This window comes from Pundamilia nyererei, unplaced genomic scaffold, assembly GCF_000239375.1.
Source record: "Pundamilia nyererei isolate P.nyererei 1_Seehausen unplaced genomic scaffold, PunNye1.0 scaffold00110, whole genome shotgun sequence".
Classification (NCBI taxonomy): Eukaryota; Metazoa; Chordata; class Actinopteri; order Cichliformes; family Cichlidae; genus Pundamilia; species Pundamilia nyererei.
Window position 1 is genome coordinate 1220981 of NW_005187511.1, and position 22177 is coordinate 1243157.

The 22177-nt window shown below is 41.5% G+C and overlaps 1 protein-coding gene and 1 non-coding gene across 2 annotated transcripts; one reads left to right on the forward strand and one right to left on the reverse strand.

Annotated features, from left to right (window-relative positions):
* Nucleotides 1–3054: 3054 nt before the first annotated feature.
* On the forward strand, nt 3055–20971 carry LOC102214906 (sodium-dependent neutral amino acid transporter SLC6A17-like). Its single transcript, XM_005741407.1, has 12 exons — nt 3055–3380; nt 6938–7383; nt 10803–10960; nt 11523–11649; nt 14110–14291; nt 14384–14494; nt 14575–14816; nt 16481–16673; nt 16751–16943; nt 17222–17381; nt 17480–17642; nt 17975–20971. The coding sequence occupies exons 2-12, from the start codon at nt 7101–7103 to the stop codon at nt 18374–18376; spliced, it is 2214 nt and encodes a 737-aa protein (XP_005741464.1). The 5' UTR covers nt 3055–3380; nt 6938–7100; the 3' UTR covers nt 18377–20971.
* trnag-ccc (transfer RNA glycine (anticodon CCC)) lies at nt 10388–10458 on the reverse strand. Its single transcript has one exon. It is a non-coding gene; the product is annotated as a tRNA-Gly (tRNA).
* Nucleotides 20972–22177: the final 1206 nt, after the last annotated feature.

Consider the following 22177-nt stretch of genomic DNA (forward strand, 5'->3'; position numbering starts at 1 on the left):
GGGTGTTGGGGAGCAGCAACGAATGCTGCGAAACAGCAGGGAGACGACGTGGAGTTGGAGACGACTGAAGGTGAACAGCAGAGATGTGTTGCGAAAGGTTGCTGACGTCAGGCACCAACGGTCGAGAGAAACAACAACAAAAAACCCAAAACAAACAGGAGATATGTTGTTTGAGGAAAAGGTTTTAAAGAGAGGCTCTTTAAGGCGAAAGGAAGGACAGTGAGAACAATCGCTGATCATAAAAAGGTCCAGTGGTTAAGACAAAGAGGAATATAAGACTGGAAATAAACTGTGTTTGTAACACCTACACCACAGTGAAATGTTTTGATTTTTTCAGCTAATTGCTTCTTTGGAATCACCTTGCTGGTGCACAAATACTATTTAATGCTTGTCAAACAGTGTTATCTTTAGAATTTGTTAGGTAAAGAAATGAAACGAATGATGTGTTTCTGTGACAGGTGGGGTAGCAAAGTGCCCCACCTGTACTGACACATAACACTGGTTTATTCCTTGAGTTAGGGGGCCAACATTAGGGGGCCAACATGTGGGCCAAACTAAATTTAGACACAGGTTTAGAGAATAAACACAATCAGACAAGGAAGGAAGTAAACCTAAACACAAGATAGAAACATGCATGAACTTCAGCACTAAAACACAACCAAGACTAAAAGGCTGAGCAAACTGAGTGCACCTGTACAATAAACACAGCTAAGAAATACAAAATCAGAAAGCAACCAGAGCACCTGGACATGAACTGGAATCTTGAACTCCAGGCTGATCAAAAGTCCTGTGGTGCATATAAAGCAAGAACAATGCTGAATCTACATGGGACTGTTGGTTCATTTGCTAACAAGAGAGGGCGGCAGCAGCACTGTGACAATAGTCCCACAGGTCTGAAAGGCTGCTGATGCAGGCTTAATAACCCTCAACCCCTAAAGACCAATCGTAATGCTGAGTGGAACCCTGCTGTCCAGTTAGCAGATGGCCTGCAGCAGAAACTGAGGCTGCGTAGCTTTGGTCAAGGGCAGCTGAGCATCAAACATTTATTTTACAGTTAATGCGCTATGCCTTGTAAGTCATCATAGGATTCCTATTATCTTCCACAAGACCAGGTGAGGTAAATGTTCTAGAAGCTAAAGCGGGTACAGCCACTTTGGTGATTAACAGTTTTGATTTAACACAGATTATAGGTTCATTCCTCTCCTTCTTACGGGATCCCACTGGAACTTCAGTTTGCAAACCGGAGAAAGCAAAGTATGGGGGTGAGGGGATGCAGGAAAGAGATGGCAGAGATGAGGCTTGTCTGTCATATGATCCTGGGGTTGCTGTGGCAACTGCTCCCAGTAGTCAGATGAAGGTGTGTCAAGAGCATCGTCAAGTGAGAAAAAAAGGAGAAATGTGTGAGAGCGAGCTTGTCTTGTGTACTTTGATTCCGCCTTAACCAAGTCTGCCGCACAAGAATAAACCTGCTTCTCTTACACTACAAAGGTCATGTTCGACTTTTTTGTGTGTGTCAATTAAAACTGTTAAACAGGATTCTGGCCTCCGACAGAGTTTAAAGGCAGGTAATTACACTCATTTGCTATATTCAATCAAAATAGAATAATAATAATCGAATAATGTCTTATTATTAATGTTTATAATCATTAATAATAATCCTTCCATTTAAAAAGAATCTGATAATGATGCAGACACGTCAAAGTTAAAGCACAGGAAGCGGACATGTGGGAGCAAAATAAATCCATAAACTCAGCATGAAAAATGGCCTCTCAATACTATCTTCTCCCCCTATCTCGGTGGTAATAAAGAATATTCTGCTGGATGGTGCATGATTTATGGTCCCCTGGGTGACTCGGTCTGCTGCAGTCGTGTCGCACGTCCATGTCTCAATAGAGAAATGACCACCCACCTCATGACTTACAGTTTCATCACAGAGATAAAGCTATTAGTCTGAGATTACTGCAGTGGAGTCCATGTTGGGAAATATTAAAAATAATCTCTGTGTGAATAGTTACTGGGTATTTTTAGTTCCTAAACTGGGTTTTACTGACGTTTACAATCATTTCTGGACAAGAAGGCAACAATAACACCTCATCGCCTCAGCCTGAGGTACATGTCTAACAGGAACAAACGCATCAGCCCAGAGTCATGCAGAGGCTCCAGTCTGGTTTCCAGCTGATGCTGAGTCATTTCAATTATTGATTACTGTTGATTTATTAATGCTTATTTATTGCTGAGTAATTTAAAACTTCTCATGTTTCCCTTTCCTGTGTCTTTGAAAACAGTAAGATTATCTGCTTATATGCTTTTTTCTGCTCGTATACTGGCTCCCAAAAATCCTTTTATCAAGCAATTTCATTTGTGCAGAGCTAAAAAAATTCATGGTTAATAGGTAACTATGAGCAGTCTGAGGGGTGGCTGTTCTCCCAAGGAAAATGTCAGAATAAGCCTGTGACCAGCAAATGTTTATGCATGAGACGAAGCGTCAAGAAAGCAAAGGAGGTGATGAGGTGAGTCTGGTAGAGAGCCAGGTCAGTGTGGATGAAGGGGTCTGCAAACCTGACCCTGACCTGAATTTTGGAAACCTGTCCTTCACTGTTTATATCAGGTTTATAATATTCCTGTTTTTTGTGCATGACCTTTAATAAAAGCGCAAAACTTTGTTAGACACCACGTCAATTTGAGCTTTATATGGTTGTTTTCTTTGTTTTGTTGCCCAGATCTGCGTGTGATTATTGTTATCAGATATATTTTTCTTAAAATAAACATTTCCTATCAACGCTGACTCTTCTCCGCTACAAAACGCACATTTCAACATTTTGCTCATTTCATCATAATACTGCCACCAGAAACCAGGCTCATTGAGCTCTACCTTAAATATATTTGTTTTTTTTTTTCTTTTTCCTGAGCACTGTTTTTCAGTGTGCCGACCGGTCATGGCTGAACGGCTTCAAATTTCCATCAATTGAAAAGCGAATGACGAAAACTGCGTCAGTCGGTCGTTTCCTCAGGTAGGAGTGGATAACCTTGACAAATCCGCGCACGGTTGTAGCCCCCTTCATTCACTCGGCGTCCTTCTTCCGGCGCAGAGATGCCGTGATGGATCTCAAACAAGTGAAAGAGTGGGGCGTGTTAATTTGCCACTGTTGATAATAAGAGCCACTTCGTGCGTCACGGTGCGCTCTCCACCCTGCACGTCAATTGTTGGCAGTGCAGCATGTGATGCTCCGTCCTGCACTGTCCTGTGAGCGCTCAGTCAGTACCACAGCCGCACACACACATACACATGCTCGTGGTGGATGTATTCATGCCTCTCTCCAGATATTCTCTGACAACTGCGATCGCTTAAGCCCGGATTATACTGCTGTACAAGACTCACGGTGAGAAACTCTTTTCCTGCCATTGCTTCATTTAACATTTCTTTCTGCTTAAAAGTAGTTTTAATTGTTCTGTGTCATACCTGAGATGCTTGCCAACTTTAAAGAGAAGTTGTGTTATGTTGCGAACAAAAAGGCATCAAGATTCAAATGTGCTCCGCGACGCACGCAGGTCTGGGCTCTGGAGTGACCTTGATTCTGCTCAGGACGAGCAGTGAAAACAGAGGCAGAGGTATCGCTGTCATCACCAGATGTCTCACCTGGTGCTCCAGACAGTGATCTCTGTCGTAGTGTTGATGATGGAGATTTTCACATCCTGCATGCTTTCAATTCACACAGTCCCAGCCTCTGAGGTCTAATGCTGCCATTTGGCCATTAAAGACATGCGTGCTTCAGACTTTTAACACTCTTTACTTTGTGAAACAGCTGATTAACCTTTAACTGTGGCTCAGACTTGTAGAGCTCGCTGATAATCGCAGGATCAGCTGATCAATGAAGTCTGGACATCTAATTGAGACTGATTGCAGAAGCTGATGTATACAGGGTTGCCTCTTTATAATCAAACTGCATTTTGCGTCGTGTGTGACACTGTCAATAAGTAACAGCACCTGTGTATGACTGTGTACATGTATCACTAATAACCACCTTCTAGCTAATAGGTGAGGTCCTTCATCCTTATCTGCAAATGAATATAACTTTTAACACACCGTGGTCTGTTTGTATGTCTTTGACATACTGCTTTTCATATATGCTGGTATCTCTTTTTAGCCACAGACTGTTGGCAAGAAACAGAAATCCAAATCATGTGTTTTTACTAGACTGATGATGCAGCTTGTATATCTAAAGCCAGGCCAGGTTGTAACTGTGCGGTGAAAGTCTCTGAAGGACAGCACAATGAATGACCTCAGATAAAGCGAGCCATACCCAAAGGTTTCTTCCAACCTTTTGCTGTAGTATGAAATTGCTCCACACAGACTCGGTCTTAGCATTAGCTGGGGTCATCTGAACTGTGTGCTGATTTTTTTTTTTCCAGAGGATTATTGGATGGGTTAGTTGATGTTTGCTGTTTTTATTTTTCCAGTGTTGGCCCCATGATGCAGTCGCTGATTGATATTACATATCTACTGTAGCGTGGGATTGAATGACAAGACAGAAAAGCAGCACTCGGGTGGTTTTTACAGTTAATGCACACAGGATTATGAAGACTTGTGAATGGCTGCGCTTGGATTATTACATCATGGGATCATCTTGTTGTGCACAGAGGAGGAAATCTGTTTTAGGGATGTTTTGTTTTTTGTGGGGGGGTTTTTCTTTAGGACAGTAAAAGCGCATCAAGAATATGTAGGTTTGTTGTTGTCGGTAGAAGCTCTAAGAGGGTTTGTGGAGCATTTAAGGTCTGCTGAATCGGCTGATACGGAGGAAGCTTGTTTTAGGCTGATGTAAGCAGTGACGATGAGATCTCGGGCGCATCACTGCTGTAGCATCACGTGAAAGGTAGAGCACCTTCATTCAGCTCAAGTGTGGAACTAGAAATATGAGCTCACAATCACAGAGAATACTTTTTCTAGTTAATTTCTTTTTCTTTTCTTTTTCACTTCAGACTTCATATTTTGCAGTTTTTGCATCTCAATTGGAAAACATGATGGAGAAAAGAGCCCACTCAATAAGTAATGAGTCTGTGCAGGCCTGTGATGTGAATAAGGAGAACGTATGAGGGCACTTCATCCAAAGCATCGTGTTTACTTCCTCTATTACATTTGGGTTGAACCAACCACTCCCTCAAAGAGGGGTGGGGATGGATGTTGGCGCAAGGCTCCAGAGGATTAAAGGATTTACATGAAAAAAGCTTCACTAAAGTTAAGCTTTTCAGAACAGGGAAATTAAATAGAACAATTTGCAGGATTGGGAATTTTTGGGACCCGAAAACATTGCATGAGATACAAAGAGCTGCAGTGAGGGGCTTTGTTTCCGTTCCAATCACTGGTGAGCTTTTCTTAAATTCGGATACTGCATACAGTTGCAAGAAAATGGTAAAATGGTAAATGACCCGTATTTGTATAGCGCTAAGAATATGTGGAAAAGTCCTAATAAGCATAACCCAAGCAAACAACACAACAAGACCATTTATTTTTTAGTTAACCGATTCAATATTACGTCCCTATGTGGCAAAGTCGTGTGAATCTTTGCTTTCAGTATCTCAATGTGACCCATTTAAGTGGCACGAAGTGCAACTAAGCATTTGCCTTAACTATTGATCAGCCGTGTGTGATGGCGTGGAGAAGTGCACCCCAAAGCTCAGAGCACATTGCACTCCAACATCTCTGTGAGTTTCCTCACATGAGCGCCACACTTCTGGCCCTTTCACAATATTTTGTGTTGGTAATTTAAAAATATAAACCATCTATTGCTATCATGACTCAGTTTTTCAGTTTCAGATGTCTTGACATTGTTTTCTTTTAGAATTTGCTACCATAACTTAGACTTCATGAGTGCTGGCCCAAATGCAGAAAGGCCTAAATCTTGACACAACAAGATCGTGTTTTACAGATGGGATAAGGTTCTTGTTTTTCTTTTCATATGAACCAAATGGTTTTTGGTGTTGTGCATCCACAAAGTCTCCTGACGTTACCACACAGCCCTAAAGGCTGTAAACGGACAGCAGTGATGTTGTCTTTGCAGCCCTGCATTCCTCTGTATTGTTGTTCTCTTGGTGGCAGACTCATAAGCATGTCCAATAGCCAATGTGACATTTAGTTACTTAAAAGTTACCCTGGAATCACGTGTGACCTCTCAAAATGCCCGACTGGTGGAGTCTAAATTCTTTATAAAGGATTGTTTAATCCTCTCCAGCCTGATGAGCATCAGTCATCTTTTTTTCTCAGGTCCTCGGGTGTTCAGACAACTCATTTCTTCACGCCACGATTCACTTCCTTTTAGTGCTTTTCAGACTATATCAGAGGTCTGATATTTAAATGCTGCTCAGAATCCACTAACATCTCAGCATCATCACCTGTTGCTTTTATATTCAAATTTACTGCTAATACTGCTCCTCATCACAAACGTATAATATTGGATCAAATTCTGCAATAAATCAATGTGACTGGTTCTGCTGGTTTCTTATTTTCTCCCTTAAAGACTTGTAGTAACCTCTGGTAATGTTTTAGGTCACATTTATGCAGAAGCATAATAAAATTGTCCCCAAATCTTCTTCGTACAGCTGTCTTTGTGACAAATTGTCTGTGATCCTGTCTTTATGGTGCCATTCTTTATTGGCTCTGGAGAGATATAACCATGTGTTACAATCCAGTGGCTTATTAGGAGGTTAACCAAGCAATAAATGGGGTATTACTTGTGTCAGCTACTGTACAAAGTGTTATTTAACGATCACAGTCAGGAAATTAGACTCACCAAGGGCAGAAACCTTCTACTATTTTATTCACAACGTAGATGCTTAACGTTGTTATCATTTAATAATACAACATCATTACTAAATTAAATGTTATGATGTCCAAACACCATTTCGGGTGCGACTATCGCTCTGTTTTGTTTTTCTGATGCAGGACTGAAGCCAAGAACTGAAATCCAGCAATCGCTCTTCAGCATCGCTCTTCCTTTCATCCCCACCTGACGTTTGGCCTCCGTCACTTCTTCCCGTCTCTCGCTCTCTGTTTCTCTCTCCACTCGCCCCCACCCCCACCCCCCTCCTGACCCTCAGCCTCCCTGATGCCTAAGAACAGCAAGGTGACACAGCGCGAGCAGAGCCATGAGCACGTCACAGAGTCGGTGGCTGACCTGCTCGCACACGAGGAGCCGCTCGACTACAAGAGCAGCTCCCTGAATGTCGGAGGGGCGGCGGGGAAGAAAGTCCCTCAGATAGAGGTCCCTGAAAACGATGGGCGACCCGCCTGGAACAGCAAACTGCAGTACATCCTGGCCCAGGTGGGCTTCTCTGTGGGCCTGGGGAACGTGTGGCGCTTCCCTTACTTGTGCCAAAAGAATGGAGGAGGTGAGTCAGAGGCAATAGTTACAGCATTTACCACATATATACATTCTTCTTTTTAAATATGATTCATAACAGCCTGTCTGGGTCTTGAGCTCTTTCAGGCATCCTACTCATGAGGATTTTGCACTTAAATTCTATGGAACTGATGAGAATTACATTTATTTCTTCATTTAATTAATTAACTCCCTTACATGTTACTCCACCAACACTGCCAGGAAGTAATTTATTATCAATTATCATTTATCCACATTCAGTTGTTATGATGATGGAGAAATTAGTTTGTGTCTTTGTGGCTCAACACTTTTCTTTTGACACTTACTGTAGTACTTTTCCCATATTTAGCAGGTATTTATATTTCAGTCTCTGTGGAACAATTTTAGTCACAAATCTTTACAAACCCAAATGAAGACTGAGGTTAACGATGGCTTTGGTCTGAGAACTCATGATGTCACATTCATTTTGTAAAGTTGTGTTGAGCAATAACTCTTCAGGCTTTCTAAAGGTCTTTCAAAGGTTTTCTTTGGGCATCGCCTGCTTTTTTCACTCATTTTCAGTCGTCCTGGTTCCTCACAGTGTTCAGAGCGATGTCACTGACCTATGAATCGTTCAAGCACAAAAAGGCACATAAGGGGATGAACCAGTGTTTTGTCTACACATTACAGATAACTTAGCAAAGAACCACTTATAAATTGTATTTTTAGGCACTTTGTTACTAGCAGGCATAAAATGTATATCTTACATAATGTTATATGTTTTTATAATGTATACATTTTTTTAGTTGAATCTACAAAAGAAATCAAAAAATAACTGGGCTGAAAACCAGTGGCAACGGGGTTATGGAGTGATGACTCCAAATTAGAAACGCTGTTTCAAAGAGGCGTTCAGGAGAGAGGTACAACAGTGAGTGTCTACATTTTCCCAGCAAAATATAAGAGGTTATAAATAACAAACTCTAATACAAAGAGAAGCTAAATTTCAAAAGTAAAAAGAACTAAAAGCTACAGATCCTACAGCCCAAACAGAAATCAAACATGAAAACCATCCAGAAGAAATCTTATAAATAAACAGAAAATAACTAATAATCAGCAAGAATTAGCTTAGAGATTATAACAGATGCATGTGGATATTAAGAAAATATTCTTGTTAACATTTTGGTATTGATCGCTCAGTCCTATTCGAGCAATGGGATTTGTTTTCTTTACAGACAAGCATGTTCGTTTGCCACAGAGAGAGCTGTTCACCTCATGACCTTGACTATCAAAAACAACACGACACTTTCATTCATTTCAGCCCTGCCAAGAGAGCAGCTGTACTGTGCATAAAGCAGCCAAGTCTAAAAATAGCTGCATTATTGATTACTATAGCCAGTAGGGCAGGCCAGGCTCAACTGATACCTTGGTAAACAGAGAGCTGTATGGAGAATGAATGTAACTGTATGAGGTTTTATTTTTCTCAGGTATGCATGTACTCTATGTAATCGGAGGCGCATGCAGTGTAAACTGGTGTTCATTGTAGGAAAAACACCTTGTCATCATGGGCTGACAGATCTGCTCTTGCTTCATTGGTCTAAGTGTTTTTAGCTTTACTGCTTGTGCCTGACTTACAGCATATACGTAGGATTTATTGCCTGTAGGCCAGATTTACTGCCAGTAATCTTGCACCAGCACTTGCCAGGTTATGCGATTTGACAAGCAGGCATTTTTCATTGTGTAATTTGCTGTCTGCCACCCAATTACAGACACATTAAAGATCAGGGTTGCTGGCCGCTACTGATGTGTGGACTCCTCTCTCGTTTCCTCCTTTCCTCAGGACACACCTTTCTCTTTCTCGTTCAGCATCCTCTGTCATTCTTCCTCCTCTGAGATGCCTATCCTGCATCACATTTTTTAGTGGCCTCTGGTTTCAACTAGCGGGTGATGAAGTGGATTTCAAGTTTGGCAAGAGACCAGAATCGCTCACTAAATTTAACTTCCTCTTTATTTCAGCTTTCTGGATTTAGCCTTTTGCCTCCTCTCATCTCTCTGCCTCATTACTCCACCGACTGTGAGATGCATGTACTACTGAATGTAATTCCCGCTTCTGATGTATTAATAGTACATGTTTGCCAGCTATAAGTCTTTATATCCAGGATGATGACTCACCCCTCACACATAAAACACAGTTGCGTCCTGATGATTCCTCTCTGGATTAAGCTCCAAAGGGGACAAATTCAGACATCCTTTAAGATTAAACTATATTTCAAAGAATATTCATCAATGAGGCTGAGTTAAACAAAACAAGTTTTATTCCGGCAAAAATGCTGTCAGGAATATACCAGGTTATGCAATGGGCATTAATTTTTACTTCTACGTTACATCTGCGACGTACCCTGTGTGTAGTTAGCAGAGGGATTGCTTTCTTTAACTTGATCTGTTATTTTCTATTTAAATTAAAAAATGAAGGAAATGGACAGGAGGAAACAAAATTACTGAACTGACCAATCACAGTCATTGTGGGCTGAGTCGAAATAGTTATATTTTCTAGAGAGGTGCATCTCAGATCTTAGGTTGGGCCATAGGTCACGGTGTGGGGTTCCAGAAGGGTTAGTACTTAAGACGTACAGTGAATATTTAACCCAGACACAAAATCCACTGTCAGTCTTCATCACAGCAACAACAACAGCTGCAAACCCAAAAAACTGCAGGTAATTTTGTCAGAGACACCCTCCATAACAGACAGCAGTGCATAGCTGCAGTTTAACAAGCTGAAGCTGCACAAGTCACCTTTGTAGGGAGTTCTTAAGTCAGTGATCTGGCAAGTAGTCAGCAAACAGCTGGGATGCTCTCAATCCAGTTCATTACGTTTTTTATTTAGTTAATTGTAGTTTTAGTGGTGTGAGCCAATGGTTATTGAAGCCATCGGTTGACCATTTTCACTGTAGTTAAACCAGATGTAACAGACAACAGAATAGAATAGAGTCGCCCTTTATTGTCACTGGACAACGAAATTGTGGGAGGGAAAAAACTCGTGCGCCGCCCGGGAATCGAACCCGGGTCGCAAGAATGGGAATCTTGCATGATACCACTACACCAGCGGCGCAACGGTATACCGCTAATGGAGGCCCATCATAGCATAGCCCGCTTTACCGTGCACTTCATCCTATCGCATAAAGCCTGAGAACAGTGACTGAGGGTGTTTAGTGGGATCACGCGAGAAGTAAAAAGGTTATTTTCCCACAGTTTGATACAACTGTCCTACTTTTACTGTAGCAGCCAGAGGACACCCAGTGCTACCCATTAGCTTAGCACTAGCATTTTACAGCATGAAAAAGCTCCCTAACCAGGGGTACAAGGACTTGTGATTTCCTGTGTAAGTTAGCCAACCAAACAGCAACAATTTTTTCCTAGAAACACCAAATCTTTTTTGTTTGTTTGTTTTTTCAGGCGCCTATCTGGTTCCTTACTTCATCCTCCTCCTCATTATTGGCATCCCTCTCTTCTTCTTGGAGCTGGCAGTGGGTCAGAAGATCAGGCGTGGAAGTATCGGGGTGTGGAACTACGTCTGTCCCCGCCTGGGTGGAATAGGAATGTCAAGTCTGATGGTAAGCTGAGATGCTTCGGTTCCTGTAAGGAGTGTGAGACAGAGCCATCATCTTTTTAACTGTGAGCCAAATGTACACTCTTTCTTTAGCAGTGCTCTTAAAGTCTTTAGCGGCTCCATAAGAAGCAGTTTGACAAGTGAAGCATGGTGATGAGATCAAAGAGGTTCTATCTATTTATCTATCTGGTTAAAGTTATATCTTGATGCAGGTTTATGAAGGTATTGACGTGTCTGAGAGTGGAAGGTAGTCTTACTTCAGAGCTGCAGAAGTAGCTATAAATATCTCACAGAAGATCACTGTTGAAAAGAGAGCACTTCAATTATTCATGCTTCCCTCAACCTTATTTAGCTTCTGAATGTCCTTGCTGGCAAGGCTGCTCCAAAGACTGACAGCAGCATTGGGACATGCACAAAGCACCTGCCTCATTTGCATGTTTTTCTCACTCTGCACAGATGATCCTCTGCACATGTGATGTCTATATCAAACCTGACATCACATATTTGTACCTCATTAAATGTTATCTGGCTGTTTCTGTCGCATAACGCCATCTATCTGTCTGTAGGTGTGCGGCTTTGTGGGTCTCTACTATAATGTGATCATCGGTTGGAGCATTTTCTACTTCTTCCAGTCCTTCCAGTATCCTCTCCCATGGAGTGACTGCCCAATCAGAAAGAATGGGACACTTGCCAGTGAGTTTATATGAACTTACTTTAGTGCAATACCAACATTTGTTAATTGACAGTAAACGCTGTTTCACAGATGCATTTCTCTCCAAAATCTCATGGTAGTCCCTCTCATTAGTTGTGCAGTTACAAAAGATGACTAAAGGATACTGCCTCCAATGCCATTCTGCTAGGATGGCTATAGATAAACAGGAATGACAGTTTTGTGCAGACACAGGTTGCCCAAAATGTAAAGCTAAAGTTTAAAGTGCAGCAACTTAAGTTTAGCTATGTAACATGGTTTAGTTATTCCAAACTGTGATATTTCCTGCATATAACCAAAGTTAAAGGAAAAACCCTGAAGACTGATCTGGACTTAATGTCAAGAGTCTCTTGGCTAAGAAGAGGAATTTGGGGATGGAAAAGCAATTTAAAGAAAGGATACAAAAAGAGTTCGTATTTTTTCTCTCATAGGGTTCAGAAATTCACACATGGGTCTTTCAGACAGTGGGAACAAACAGCCAGTATGAGGATTAAGATGAAAGACAGTTTGGATTCTTGAATTCTCGTAAAACCACCAATAACTTGAAGTTAATATTTGGGCCACCCTTCATTACAACATCGCTTCAGTTCATTGAGAATTGTACGTGTTTGTTTATGAATAACTCTCTTAAGTTCCCATCGCAGCATTTCTCCCATGTTGAGGTCGGCACTTTGACTGGCTTTTTGCAGAGTCGATTCTTTTCTTTTTCAGACGTTCTGTTGTAGGTTTATTACTGTGCTGTGCTGTGCTGTGATTGTTGTCGTGACCTAGCTGTGGCCAAGCTTTAGCTGTCGAACAGATGGCCTCACTTTTGACTCTAGATATCTTCGGCATACCGAGAGGTTCATGCTTGACTCAATGACTGCAGGTCCTGTGGCTGCAAAAACAAGCCCAAATCATCACCCTTCCACTACCATGCTCGGCAGTTGGTTTGGGGTGTTTGTACTCACATGCTGCATAGAGCAGGGCGATATGACCAAAAATATTTATCACGATATACATTTGAAAATTTGCGATAACAATATAACTGATGATATAATTGACACTAGACAAAATACTTTACAACTCCACAACTTTATTAGTGCAAAAAAAAAACCCCAATGTATTTTCACTTAAACAAGCAGCTGTTTTTTATCTGCATTAAAGTTATATAAAAATGTAACAGTGCAAATGCAAATTCCTTGCTGACAGTTTAACCAAAAGGCATTTCCAGTGGAAATTGGCCGACAATGAAAACAAAGGCACTGCACATTTGCGTTTTACCCATATTCTATCGTGATATTTCATTTTCTTATCGTTGCCCAACATTATACCGGTATTACCGTGAGCGGTACGATATGAGGTAGAGCTCTTTGTTTTTCTGCACTTTCTCTGCACAGTCTGCGATGAATTTGCTTGGATGTTCACTCCACGGAAGATTGTGGCATTGCGTTAATACACACCGGAACGTTCCAGTTTTTATAGAGGTGGTCACTCTTGCTACGTACTGTTGTTACTTACAGTCCTGTGAAAATCGTTCTTTTTCACATGACCGTACAGGAAAACTGTCTTAACTGCAGGTCACTGATGCATTTAATGCAGACCGCTTAGGGTTTGATTTTTAAAGGTTCAGTATGATGAGAAAATCATGCTACTGATTTGGTGAAACATTGCAGATTGCACATAATTCTCACAGTTATACTTCAATGGATTGCTGTGTTACAAAGCTTCAGTCTTCATCAACACTCCTGAGCAGAAGACACAAGCTGTCTTCCCTTCACTACAACTTTCTGTCAAGACTTCACTTGCCTAATCCAGATTAAAACCCACTGGAACTTATTCGATTAGTGGTGATTATATTGTAAACCCTGGGGCAGCCAAAAACCAGCATGTGAATGACTCAGCAAGGCTGGCAGAAAGACGGGGGAAGCAGAGATTCATGCTGAAGGACAGCAGCAGACTGTAAAATATTTCACGGCCGCTGCGATGACATACACGTGGAAGCAAATCGATCAACAAACATAGTAAAGAACAACTTGATTCAGTTTAATTTGTGAAGCATTTTCACCTGCTTGTGCTTGACTTTTTTCTGTGTGCCGTGTGTGTCTCTGCACAGATAAAGCTCAGTAATACGTGATCATATTATCACAACACCGCTGCCTCTACTCGCAGCCACGCACGGTATATTTCATTTCTTCAAGGTAACAAGTTAATACACTGTGAGGAAAATCTCAAGGGTTGTGACTTTGAGTTGTGCGTTTTGCATACCAAGTACACAGATGACCTTGTGTAAGTGAGAAATATAAACCAGCCAAATCTTGTAATACTGACCCCGAGCAAACATCCTCTGCACCAGTATACTCTCCTTTCGCTCTCCTCAGGCTCCCTGCAGTCTTTCCAAACCTTTTCTCTTCTTGCTTCCTCATTATCACCCAAATTAAACTTTTCTTTCCTGTCATCTACAGTTGTGGAGCCAGAATGTGACAAAAGCTCGGCTACGACCTATTTCTGGTACCGGCAGACTCTGAACACGACCAGCACCATCGCAGAGAGCGGCGGCCTCAACATCAAAATGACCCTGTCTCTGCTGGTAGCCTGGATCATTGTCTGCCTCGCCGTCATTAAAGGAATCGCTTCCTCTGGGAAGGTTGGGAAACCATGACACAGAAACATTTAGGAGGAAAGTGTGGAGGCTTGTTTTTTGCTGAATTGATGTCTTTTTCTTTTGCACCTGTACAGGTGATGTACTTCAGTTCTCTTTTCCCCTACGTGGTGCTGTTCTGTTTCCTGGTCAGGGGTTTAATGCTGAAGGGCTCCGTAGATGGTATCGCTCACATGTTCACTCCCAAGGTTAGGATGGAAGAGTCATTGTTCCTCACCTCTGTTTTTTCAACCATGCATGCTAACAAAAGCCTCTCCTCACATCTCAGTTGGAGAAGATGCTGGAGCCGCAGGTGTGGAGGGAGGCCGCCACCCAGGTCTTCTTTGCCCTCGGTCTGGGTTTTGGAGGAGTCATTGCCTTCTCCAGTTACAATAAGATTGACAACAACTGCCACTTTGATGCCGTGCTCGTCTCTGTCATCAACTTTTTGACCTCCATTTTGGCCACACTGGTTGTGTTTGCTGTGTTGGGCTTCAAGGCAAACATCATGAATGAAAAGTGTGTTGTGGAGTAAGTTTTTTTTTTTTTGGCAACATTGAATGTAACCCCCCAAAAAAGAAACAAAAGTCCGACAGCAAGGTTCATGAGTACTGCATATTAACCAAAAATCACACCTCAAAGTTACAATCCCCACAGTCTTCATGTTATAAACAGTGGCAGTTATCCTTATTTTCTGTCACATATATGTTGTTACAGTGATGGATCCTCATATTTTCAGATACTGTGGTCAGTGCACGTGCGAGCAGTGCTTTCGAGCCAAAAGGCCCATCTTCAGATTGTTCTGAGTTCTTAGTTTCTGATGGTGTTTTTCTGTTCGTGACTCTATCTGATGTCAAAGACGGGGAAAGTCCCCGCTTGAAGACAAGATGATTCTTCTCAAAGTTTTAGCCTCATATAATAAATGTACAAACCTGCTATTCCAACTTATATGAGGACCAGACAATCAGGGGAAAGTTGAAAATTTAATTAAATTATGATGTTTTTTGTTTTTTTAATACATTTGAAACATGCAAGCTACTCTGGTAGAGTCCAAGAATATAAAATAATAATAATAATAATACATTTTATTTGAGGGCGCCTTTCAAAAACCCAAGGTCACCTTTCAAAAGAACAAAATTAATAAAAGAAGCAATAGTCATAAAATACATAAAATCAGTTAAAATTGCAAAGCAGAACTTGACAACAGATGAAATGAGCACTAAAGCGAATAAGCCAGTTTGAACAGAAGTTTTGAGCTGTGACTTAAATGCAGGAAGAAAGTCTATATGTCTTATGGCTGGAGGAAGAGAGTTCCAGAGCCGAGGAGCAGAGCGACTGAAGGCTCTGTTCCCCATAGTGGTGAGACGTGCGGACGGAACAGTAAGATGAATAGCAGATGAGGATCTGAGCGGGCAGGAGACAGTGGTGATATGGAGCAGGTCACACAAAATAAGGGCAGGGATAGCTCAGTGGGTAGTGTGGTCACCCCATGATCGAAAGGTTCCACTGAATGGTTACCCTGAGGTACCCCTGAGCAAGGTACCGTCCCTACACACTGCTCCCCGTGCGCCTGATTTGCGGCTGCCCACTGCTTCACTGTGTGAATGGGTTAAATGCAGAGAGAGTAATTTCTCCACGGGGATCAATAAAGTATACATTATTATTATGTATCTGGAAATGAGCATAATTTGAACTATGGGAGGAAGCCAGAGAACTTATTTTGAGGTCACAGCACTAACTGCATGAAAAATGCATGTATCCATTTACTCTTAAAAATACATGTTTTTGGCACATTAACAAGTTAAAACTCCGTAAATTTGTTCCAAACACAAAGTACAGGAGTAAAAACCACAATTTTTGTTGTGCTTTTTACCTACCTAATTATTTAGGAGGAAAAAATCACATCCTTTATAAAGAATATGAGGATACCAAAGTGTAAGCTAAATAGGTCTAAATTGTCTCTATTGTGATCATTTATTAAATTACTGAGGTGAAATTGTAAATGAATGTTTGTATCTAATTTAAGAGACAATTTAATCTAATTTAATTTAATCTAATCTTTAAGTAATTTAACAGCAACAGTTTTTTTTTCAAGAAATTGTACCTTACATGGCTTTTTGTCAGAGCATCAGTCAAACAGTGTGGCACAAAATATGTATTGGATTCATTGTGATTCTGACCTTTTCTGTCTGCAGGAATGCAGAAAAGATCCTGGGATACCTCAACTCCAACGTCCTGAGTCATGATCTTATTCCTCCACATGTGAACTTTTCCCATCTCACCACGTCGGACTACGCTGAGATGTACGGGGTCATTAAAACGGTCAAAGAGGACAGCTTTCCCCAGCTGGGTCTGGAGCCGTGTGTTCTGGAGGATGAGCTGAACAAAGTGAGCCTTTGGCACACATAACTCAGCTGAATCCACAGCATGTTCTGTGTTTCACACCTCTCAATGTCTCTCTGCAGGCTGTCCAGGGCACCGGCCTGGCCTTCATCGCCTTCACAGAAGCCATGACGCATTTCCCAGCATCTCCCTTCTGGTCAGTCATGTTCTTCTTCATGCTCATCAACCTCGGTCTGGGCAGCATGATCGGCACCATGACTGGCATCACCACACCTGTCCTTGACGCCTACAAAGTCCAGAAGGAGCTTTTTACAGGTACGCCGCTCCCCAGCACCACCGCCACACTGACTCCCTCAGCCTCCGTGCTATTAGTAGTTGAAACCCCTTGCTCAGCACTTAGAAAGGATTAAAGTACATCTGGGAATGAGCTGCATTAGTATTTATGTGCTGTGAGCAAACTGAATGGAAAGCAGAAACAGGAAATAATAGCACTTAATGGCAAATAAAACCTTTTTAATTCTCATCTGTTTTTTCAAACTTTTTCCTAATCTTTTCTTCCAAATGAGCTCCAATTGTTTCTGTGTTTGTTTCAGTGTGTTGCTGCATCATCGCTTTCTTATGCGGCTTGTTGTTTGTTCAGCGGTCGGGAAATTACTTTGTCACCATGTTCGATGATTACTCGGCTGGTCTGCCTCTCACTGTAGTGGTCATCCTGGAAAATCTGTCTGTTGCTTGGATATATGGCACCAAAAGGTGAGGCTAACTACAAGGTGCTGCTCAAAGCTGTGTATCAAACTACAAAAGTGTATCCAAGGAAAGGATCCTTACTGCAATTTGTTGTTCTTCGTCAGGTTCATGCAGGACCTGGAGGACATGTTAGGTTTCCGACCTTATATCATCTATTTCTACCTTTGGAAGTACGTCTCCCCTTTCTGTCTTATCGTTCTCATCTCGGCCACTGTCATCGAGATGGCCATCAGCCCACCAGGATACAACGCCTGGGTTCAAGAGCTGGTCAGTCTGTCTGTGTGTGTGTTTGTGCTGTTTTGGTGTAAAAGAAGTTTTCAAATGCTTCACTCAGGGAAAAGAAGCTAAAACACGACACGAAAACTGCTAAAATGTAAGCAAAATGTCCAACAGCAACAGTCATATATGACAAATTGTACTTCGTTTTTCACAGGATTGCATACCGTGTCTCTGTGTGAGTAAGAATAAAAAGCACAGAATAAATTCCCACCATTACACAGCCACACAGGGTGTACTTTGTAGGAGTGATTGGGGGGTTAGTTTTCATCTGGAACGTTTGAAGAGTGTTTCCTTTTCATTTCACCCCTCTGTCATTTTAGGCTCAGGAACGCTTCCAGAGCTATCCTCCCTGGGCTCTGGCCATGTGCTTCGCTCTTATCGTTGTGGCCATGCTTCCGCTCCCTGTTGTCTTCATCGCCCGACACTTCAACTTGATGTCAGACGGCTCTAACAAGCTGTCTGTCTCTTACCATAAATCTATGATGAAGGACATATCCAACCTTGAGGAGCAGGATGAGGCTAGATTCATCCTTGGAGGCAAACCAGGCGAGGCCCCATCATCAGGGCCAGCACGCAAACCCTTCCTGACACCTGGAGGAAACAAAGCCATGGACTCCCTGTCTCCAAACATCTGCTATGGTACTAGCTACCAAAATGCTGCCATAAGCCCCACCACACCAACTACACCAAGCACACCTCTCACACCAGAGTCTGACTCTTGACTGTTGCCCAGCCTTGACAGACTCCCCTCTGACCACCCCTGTAGCACAACTTTACCCATGAGGTCTCCACTGGAGCTCAGCGCAGCTCCAGGAATCCTCACCACTGCCCTGCTAACGCCACAGAACTGTACGTAGCCATCCAGTTTATGAGCGCTTCCAAAATAACACGAAGGAACTTCATGAGAAGATTTCCAGAATGTTTCCGAGCATCTGGAAGTTAGAAAACAGGAAATAAGGGGTGCATTTCACTCTTTTACAATAAACGAAACTCTGGAAACAGGTTGAGATTAACAGTGACACACTACATCTGTATATATTTAAAAACATCAGGTTAATGTGTTCAGAATGAAGTTCTGTGATCTGATTTTCTTTGCCTTAGTTTAAGGATCCCCTAGCAGACACCGACCCCATAGTATAAGGAAAATGTCTGCACAGTGCAGGTAGTGTGAAAGAGTGAATGTAGTAGAGTTTGTGAGGTTCTGCTGGTTTCCTATGTAGCAATAATGGGTGTCAAAGCCATGTACCACTTAATACACAGCAGGTTTTCTTTATATTAGATGTTATGCAGTCGACAAGGTGCAACTGAAAAGTTCCAAAACCATACCTGATTCAGATTTGGACAAATTGTTCTTCAAGGTCATGCTCAGCACAGCTGTGGGAAGTCCCATTTTCACTCCACAGTGTGCGCTGTGAATTCAAGTCACAACTAAACTCTACTGTAACGTCCTGAGGTGTCTGAGGAAGACATTCACAGCAAACCACCTGACCTGTGGTGTTTGCCACTGTGTGTTGGCACACAAGGAATCAAAAAAAACAAAACACTCGACTCTGTATGTTTAAGAAAATGACCTTAAAGGTGAGCACTTCCAAATTAAGATCAGGTAACGTTTTTGGCCACAGACTCGCAGCTCTGTTCTGAAGCCGTGAGATTTGTTTTCATAGGACTATGATTTGTAAAATATGCTAAGACGACTCTAAAGGCACCCGTTTATGTTCCAATCAGACCCCACATCCACCTCCTCCTGTAATTTGCGTGTAGAGTCTATTGTTGTTGTTCATTTTGTAAAAACAAAAAGAGGTGTAAAATCACAATGTACAGTATAGTTATAGTGATGTAACATACCTTTAGGACTCTGGGTTTTATTAACCGGGAGCTCAAACCACTGTTTCGTTATCCATCACTCTCACGTCTTCGTCTCCGTGCTGTAGAAACACACTCATTTCAGTTTCTCCACCAAAGAGTTAAAAGTAAACAACAAAACACTTGAAATCTGCTCCAGAATAACAGACCTGTTACACTGGACTGCAGTGAAAGTGAACTACAACCCAAAACACAAGGCGGGCACGAAGCTCGCAAACTTTGCTTTTCTCCTCCTTCAAAAAAGCACAAAGGAGATTTTGACTCACTGAGCACAAGCAGATTATTGGCTGGAATTGTCTCAAGCATTGATCCACATTTTAAAATTAACTCCTGCCGAGACATATTATGGGACACACAGCAATATATATTTATATTGGCGCACAAACTGTGTTAACTTTGAACAAAAAAAATGAACTTAAAATAAGAAAAATAGCTACGGACCAAAAGATTAGAAAGCAAAAATCCCAATTCTGTGAATTTATCAGCCGACCTGATAGTGTGCACCTTTGAAAGCCTTAGACTCCTCATGCACAGACAGAAGTACACATGCACACACATACACACTGCTCTCTGTGTTACAGGCCCTGCCGTGGCGCAGCAGGGATTACGGTGATGGTCGCTGACTTGAGTTTAAACTGAGCACATTTTAATTCCTATTTAAAGGAATCTTTAATTTATTTTTTTATCACAATATTTAAAGCCATGGTGTTTAGGTATAAATGGACTATATTTATATTCCTGTATATTTGCTGTTACGTAGGCGTGATGAATTACAAAGATTTATCTTTTACAAGCGTTTAGTATGTATACTGTGTATTTTAATCTTGTGTGACGCTTATTGAGTCTGTACATTTTAGGACTGTTCTGTAGTTTGTGGAGCTGATCGTGGACATGAAAATGATGCTGCACTGTGGAGCTGATGTACGGTCTTGTTTAGTCGTGTGTGTGTCCACTTCCGGTTTAGTGGTCTAATCGTTCACCGAAAGATGCTCTCAAAATGTCCTGTTAGCCAACAGGTTCATGAAAGGCTGTCTCTAAAATATGTTTAGCGTAGATGACACAGCATGCTAACATCCTGAGCAGATATCTTTCCAGATGTATACAAAACTTGCAAGCACTTTTTTTTTTAGGTTGAACCACTCTGAGGTCACCCATTGAATTTGGACTTTGTTCAACTTTTTAATCCTCGGGTATTTGGACAAGAGGGTGGCGTGCTAAGTTATAAGCTAAAGTTAGCAAGCTAGCTACTAAGCTCCATTCACAATAATAAACACCTGCTAATAAAGCTCAACAACAAGGTTCCAGAAAGTAAATTTCTCCACAGGGATTTTAATTATGAGCTATAATGTTTTAGCCGTCTAAAGTAGACTCACTACGAGCTACGACATAATCAAACAATAGTGCGACAATTAGTGATGTGCGGATCGATACTGAAATATCGATTCCTCCGATACCAGTAATTTATGTTCTAGAATCGATTCTCACATTAAAATATTGATATTTTAGTAATTTAGGGTAAATTTGTAGTTTATCATTAACAGGAACACAGTGGAAATAACCTATTTCATTCAGATTGTCTACAATTGGAAGGAACTACTTCCTCTTCCGTTCAAATAGCGGACAACTTCAGGTTTTTTATTTCTATATGATGAACTCTGCATTATTAAGTGATAAGAACAAGTAATCTGATGTCCTGTAATCATTATGACACTTTAATTTGAGATACAATAAATAAAATACGTTTTTGTACAAAGTATCGGTATCAGATCAGTATCGTCGATACCACCCTGAATTTTACTTGGTATCGGATTGGAAAGGAAATCAGTGGAATCGCACATCACTAGCGACAATCTGCTCCAGTGGAGACCAAAGAGTCTGCATGAGATGGAAAAGAACTACACTACCCACAATCCTAAATTGAAAAAGTGACATCTCTGATTATGGAGGTTGTTGTTATCCAGATATATTAGATTAAAAAACATGTAGCCAGCACAGAGTCAATAAAAGGGAAATTTATCCATAGAAGCAAAGAACATTTTTCATTTTTAGTGCTTCAAAGGTTAGCATCTTAACATGGGAGCCTATAGGGATTGACTCACTTTTGGAGCCAGCCTCAAGTGGCCACCAGAGGAACTGCAATCCTGGAGGTTGCTGCTTGGGTGGTCCACACCTTTGCAAATTTATTTAGGGGCAGGTGAAAAATTGCTGATTCAAAAACACAGCATCCAACAAGAAGCAAGATGACTATTATCAGCGTCCTCCAAAGCATCTCCATCGACATCATTAAAATAAGGTGTCGTTCATACAGAGTGACGCAACAGGCATCACTGGGTTTTTTATGCATTCACAAGTAACATTGATGAAATACTCACTTCTGCCCACATCAGAGACAGACAAACACTTTACTGGAAAAATCATATATATATATTTACTGGATGCAATCTTTTGCATCCAGTTTGGGGGGAAAAACACAGACACATGTATCAGGAATATGCTGGGGGGGGTTTTCAACTGCTCTATATGTGGAAAAATACAGTTTCCTTTAACAGTGTAAGGATTCAGAAATGAATGTAACACGGTAGGTTTGATCCACAAAGTGGGATTTTTCTTTCTGTTTGATTGGTTTTGTTTTTCTATCTGAATCAAACATTTTCAGCTTC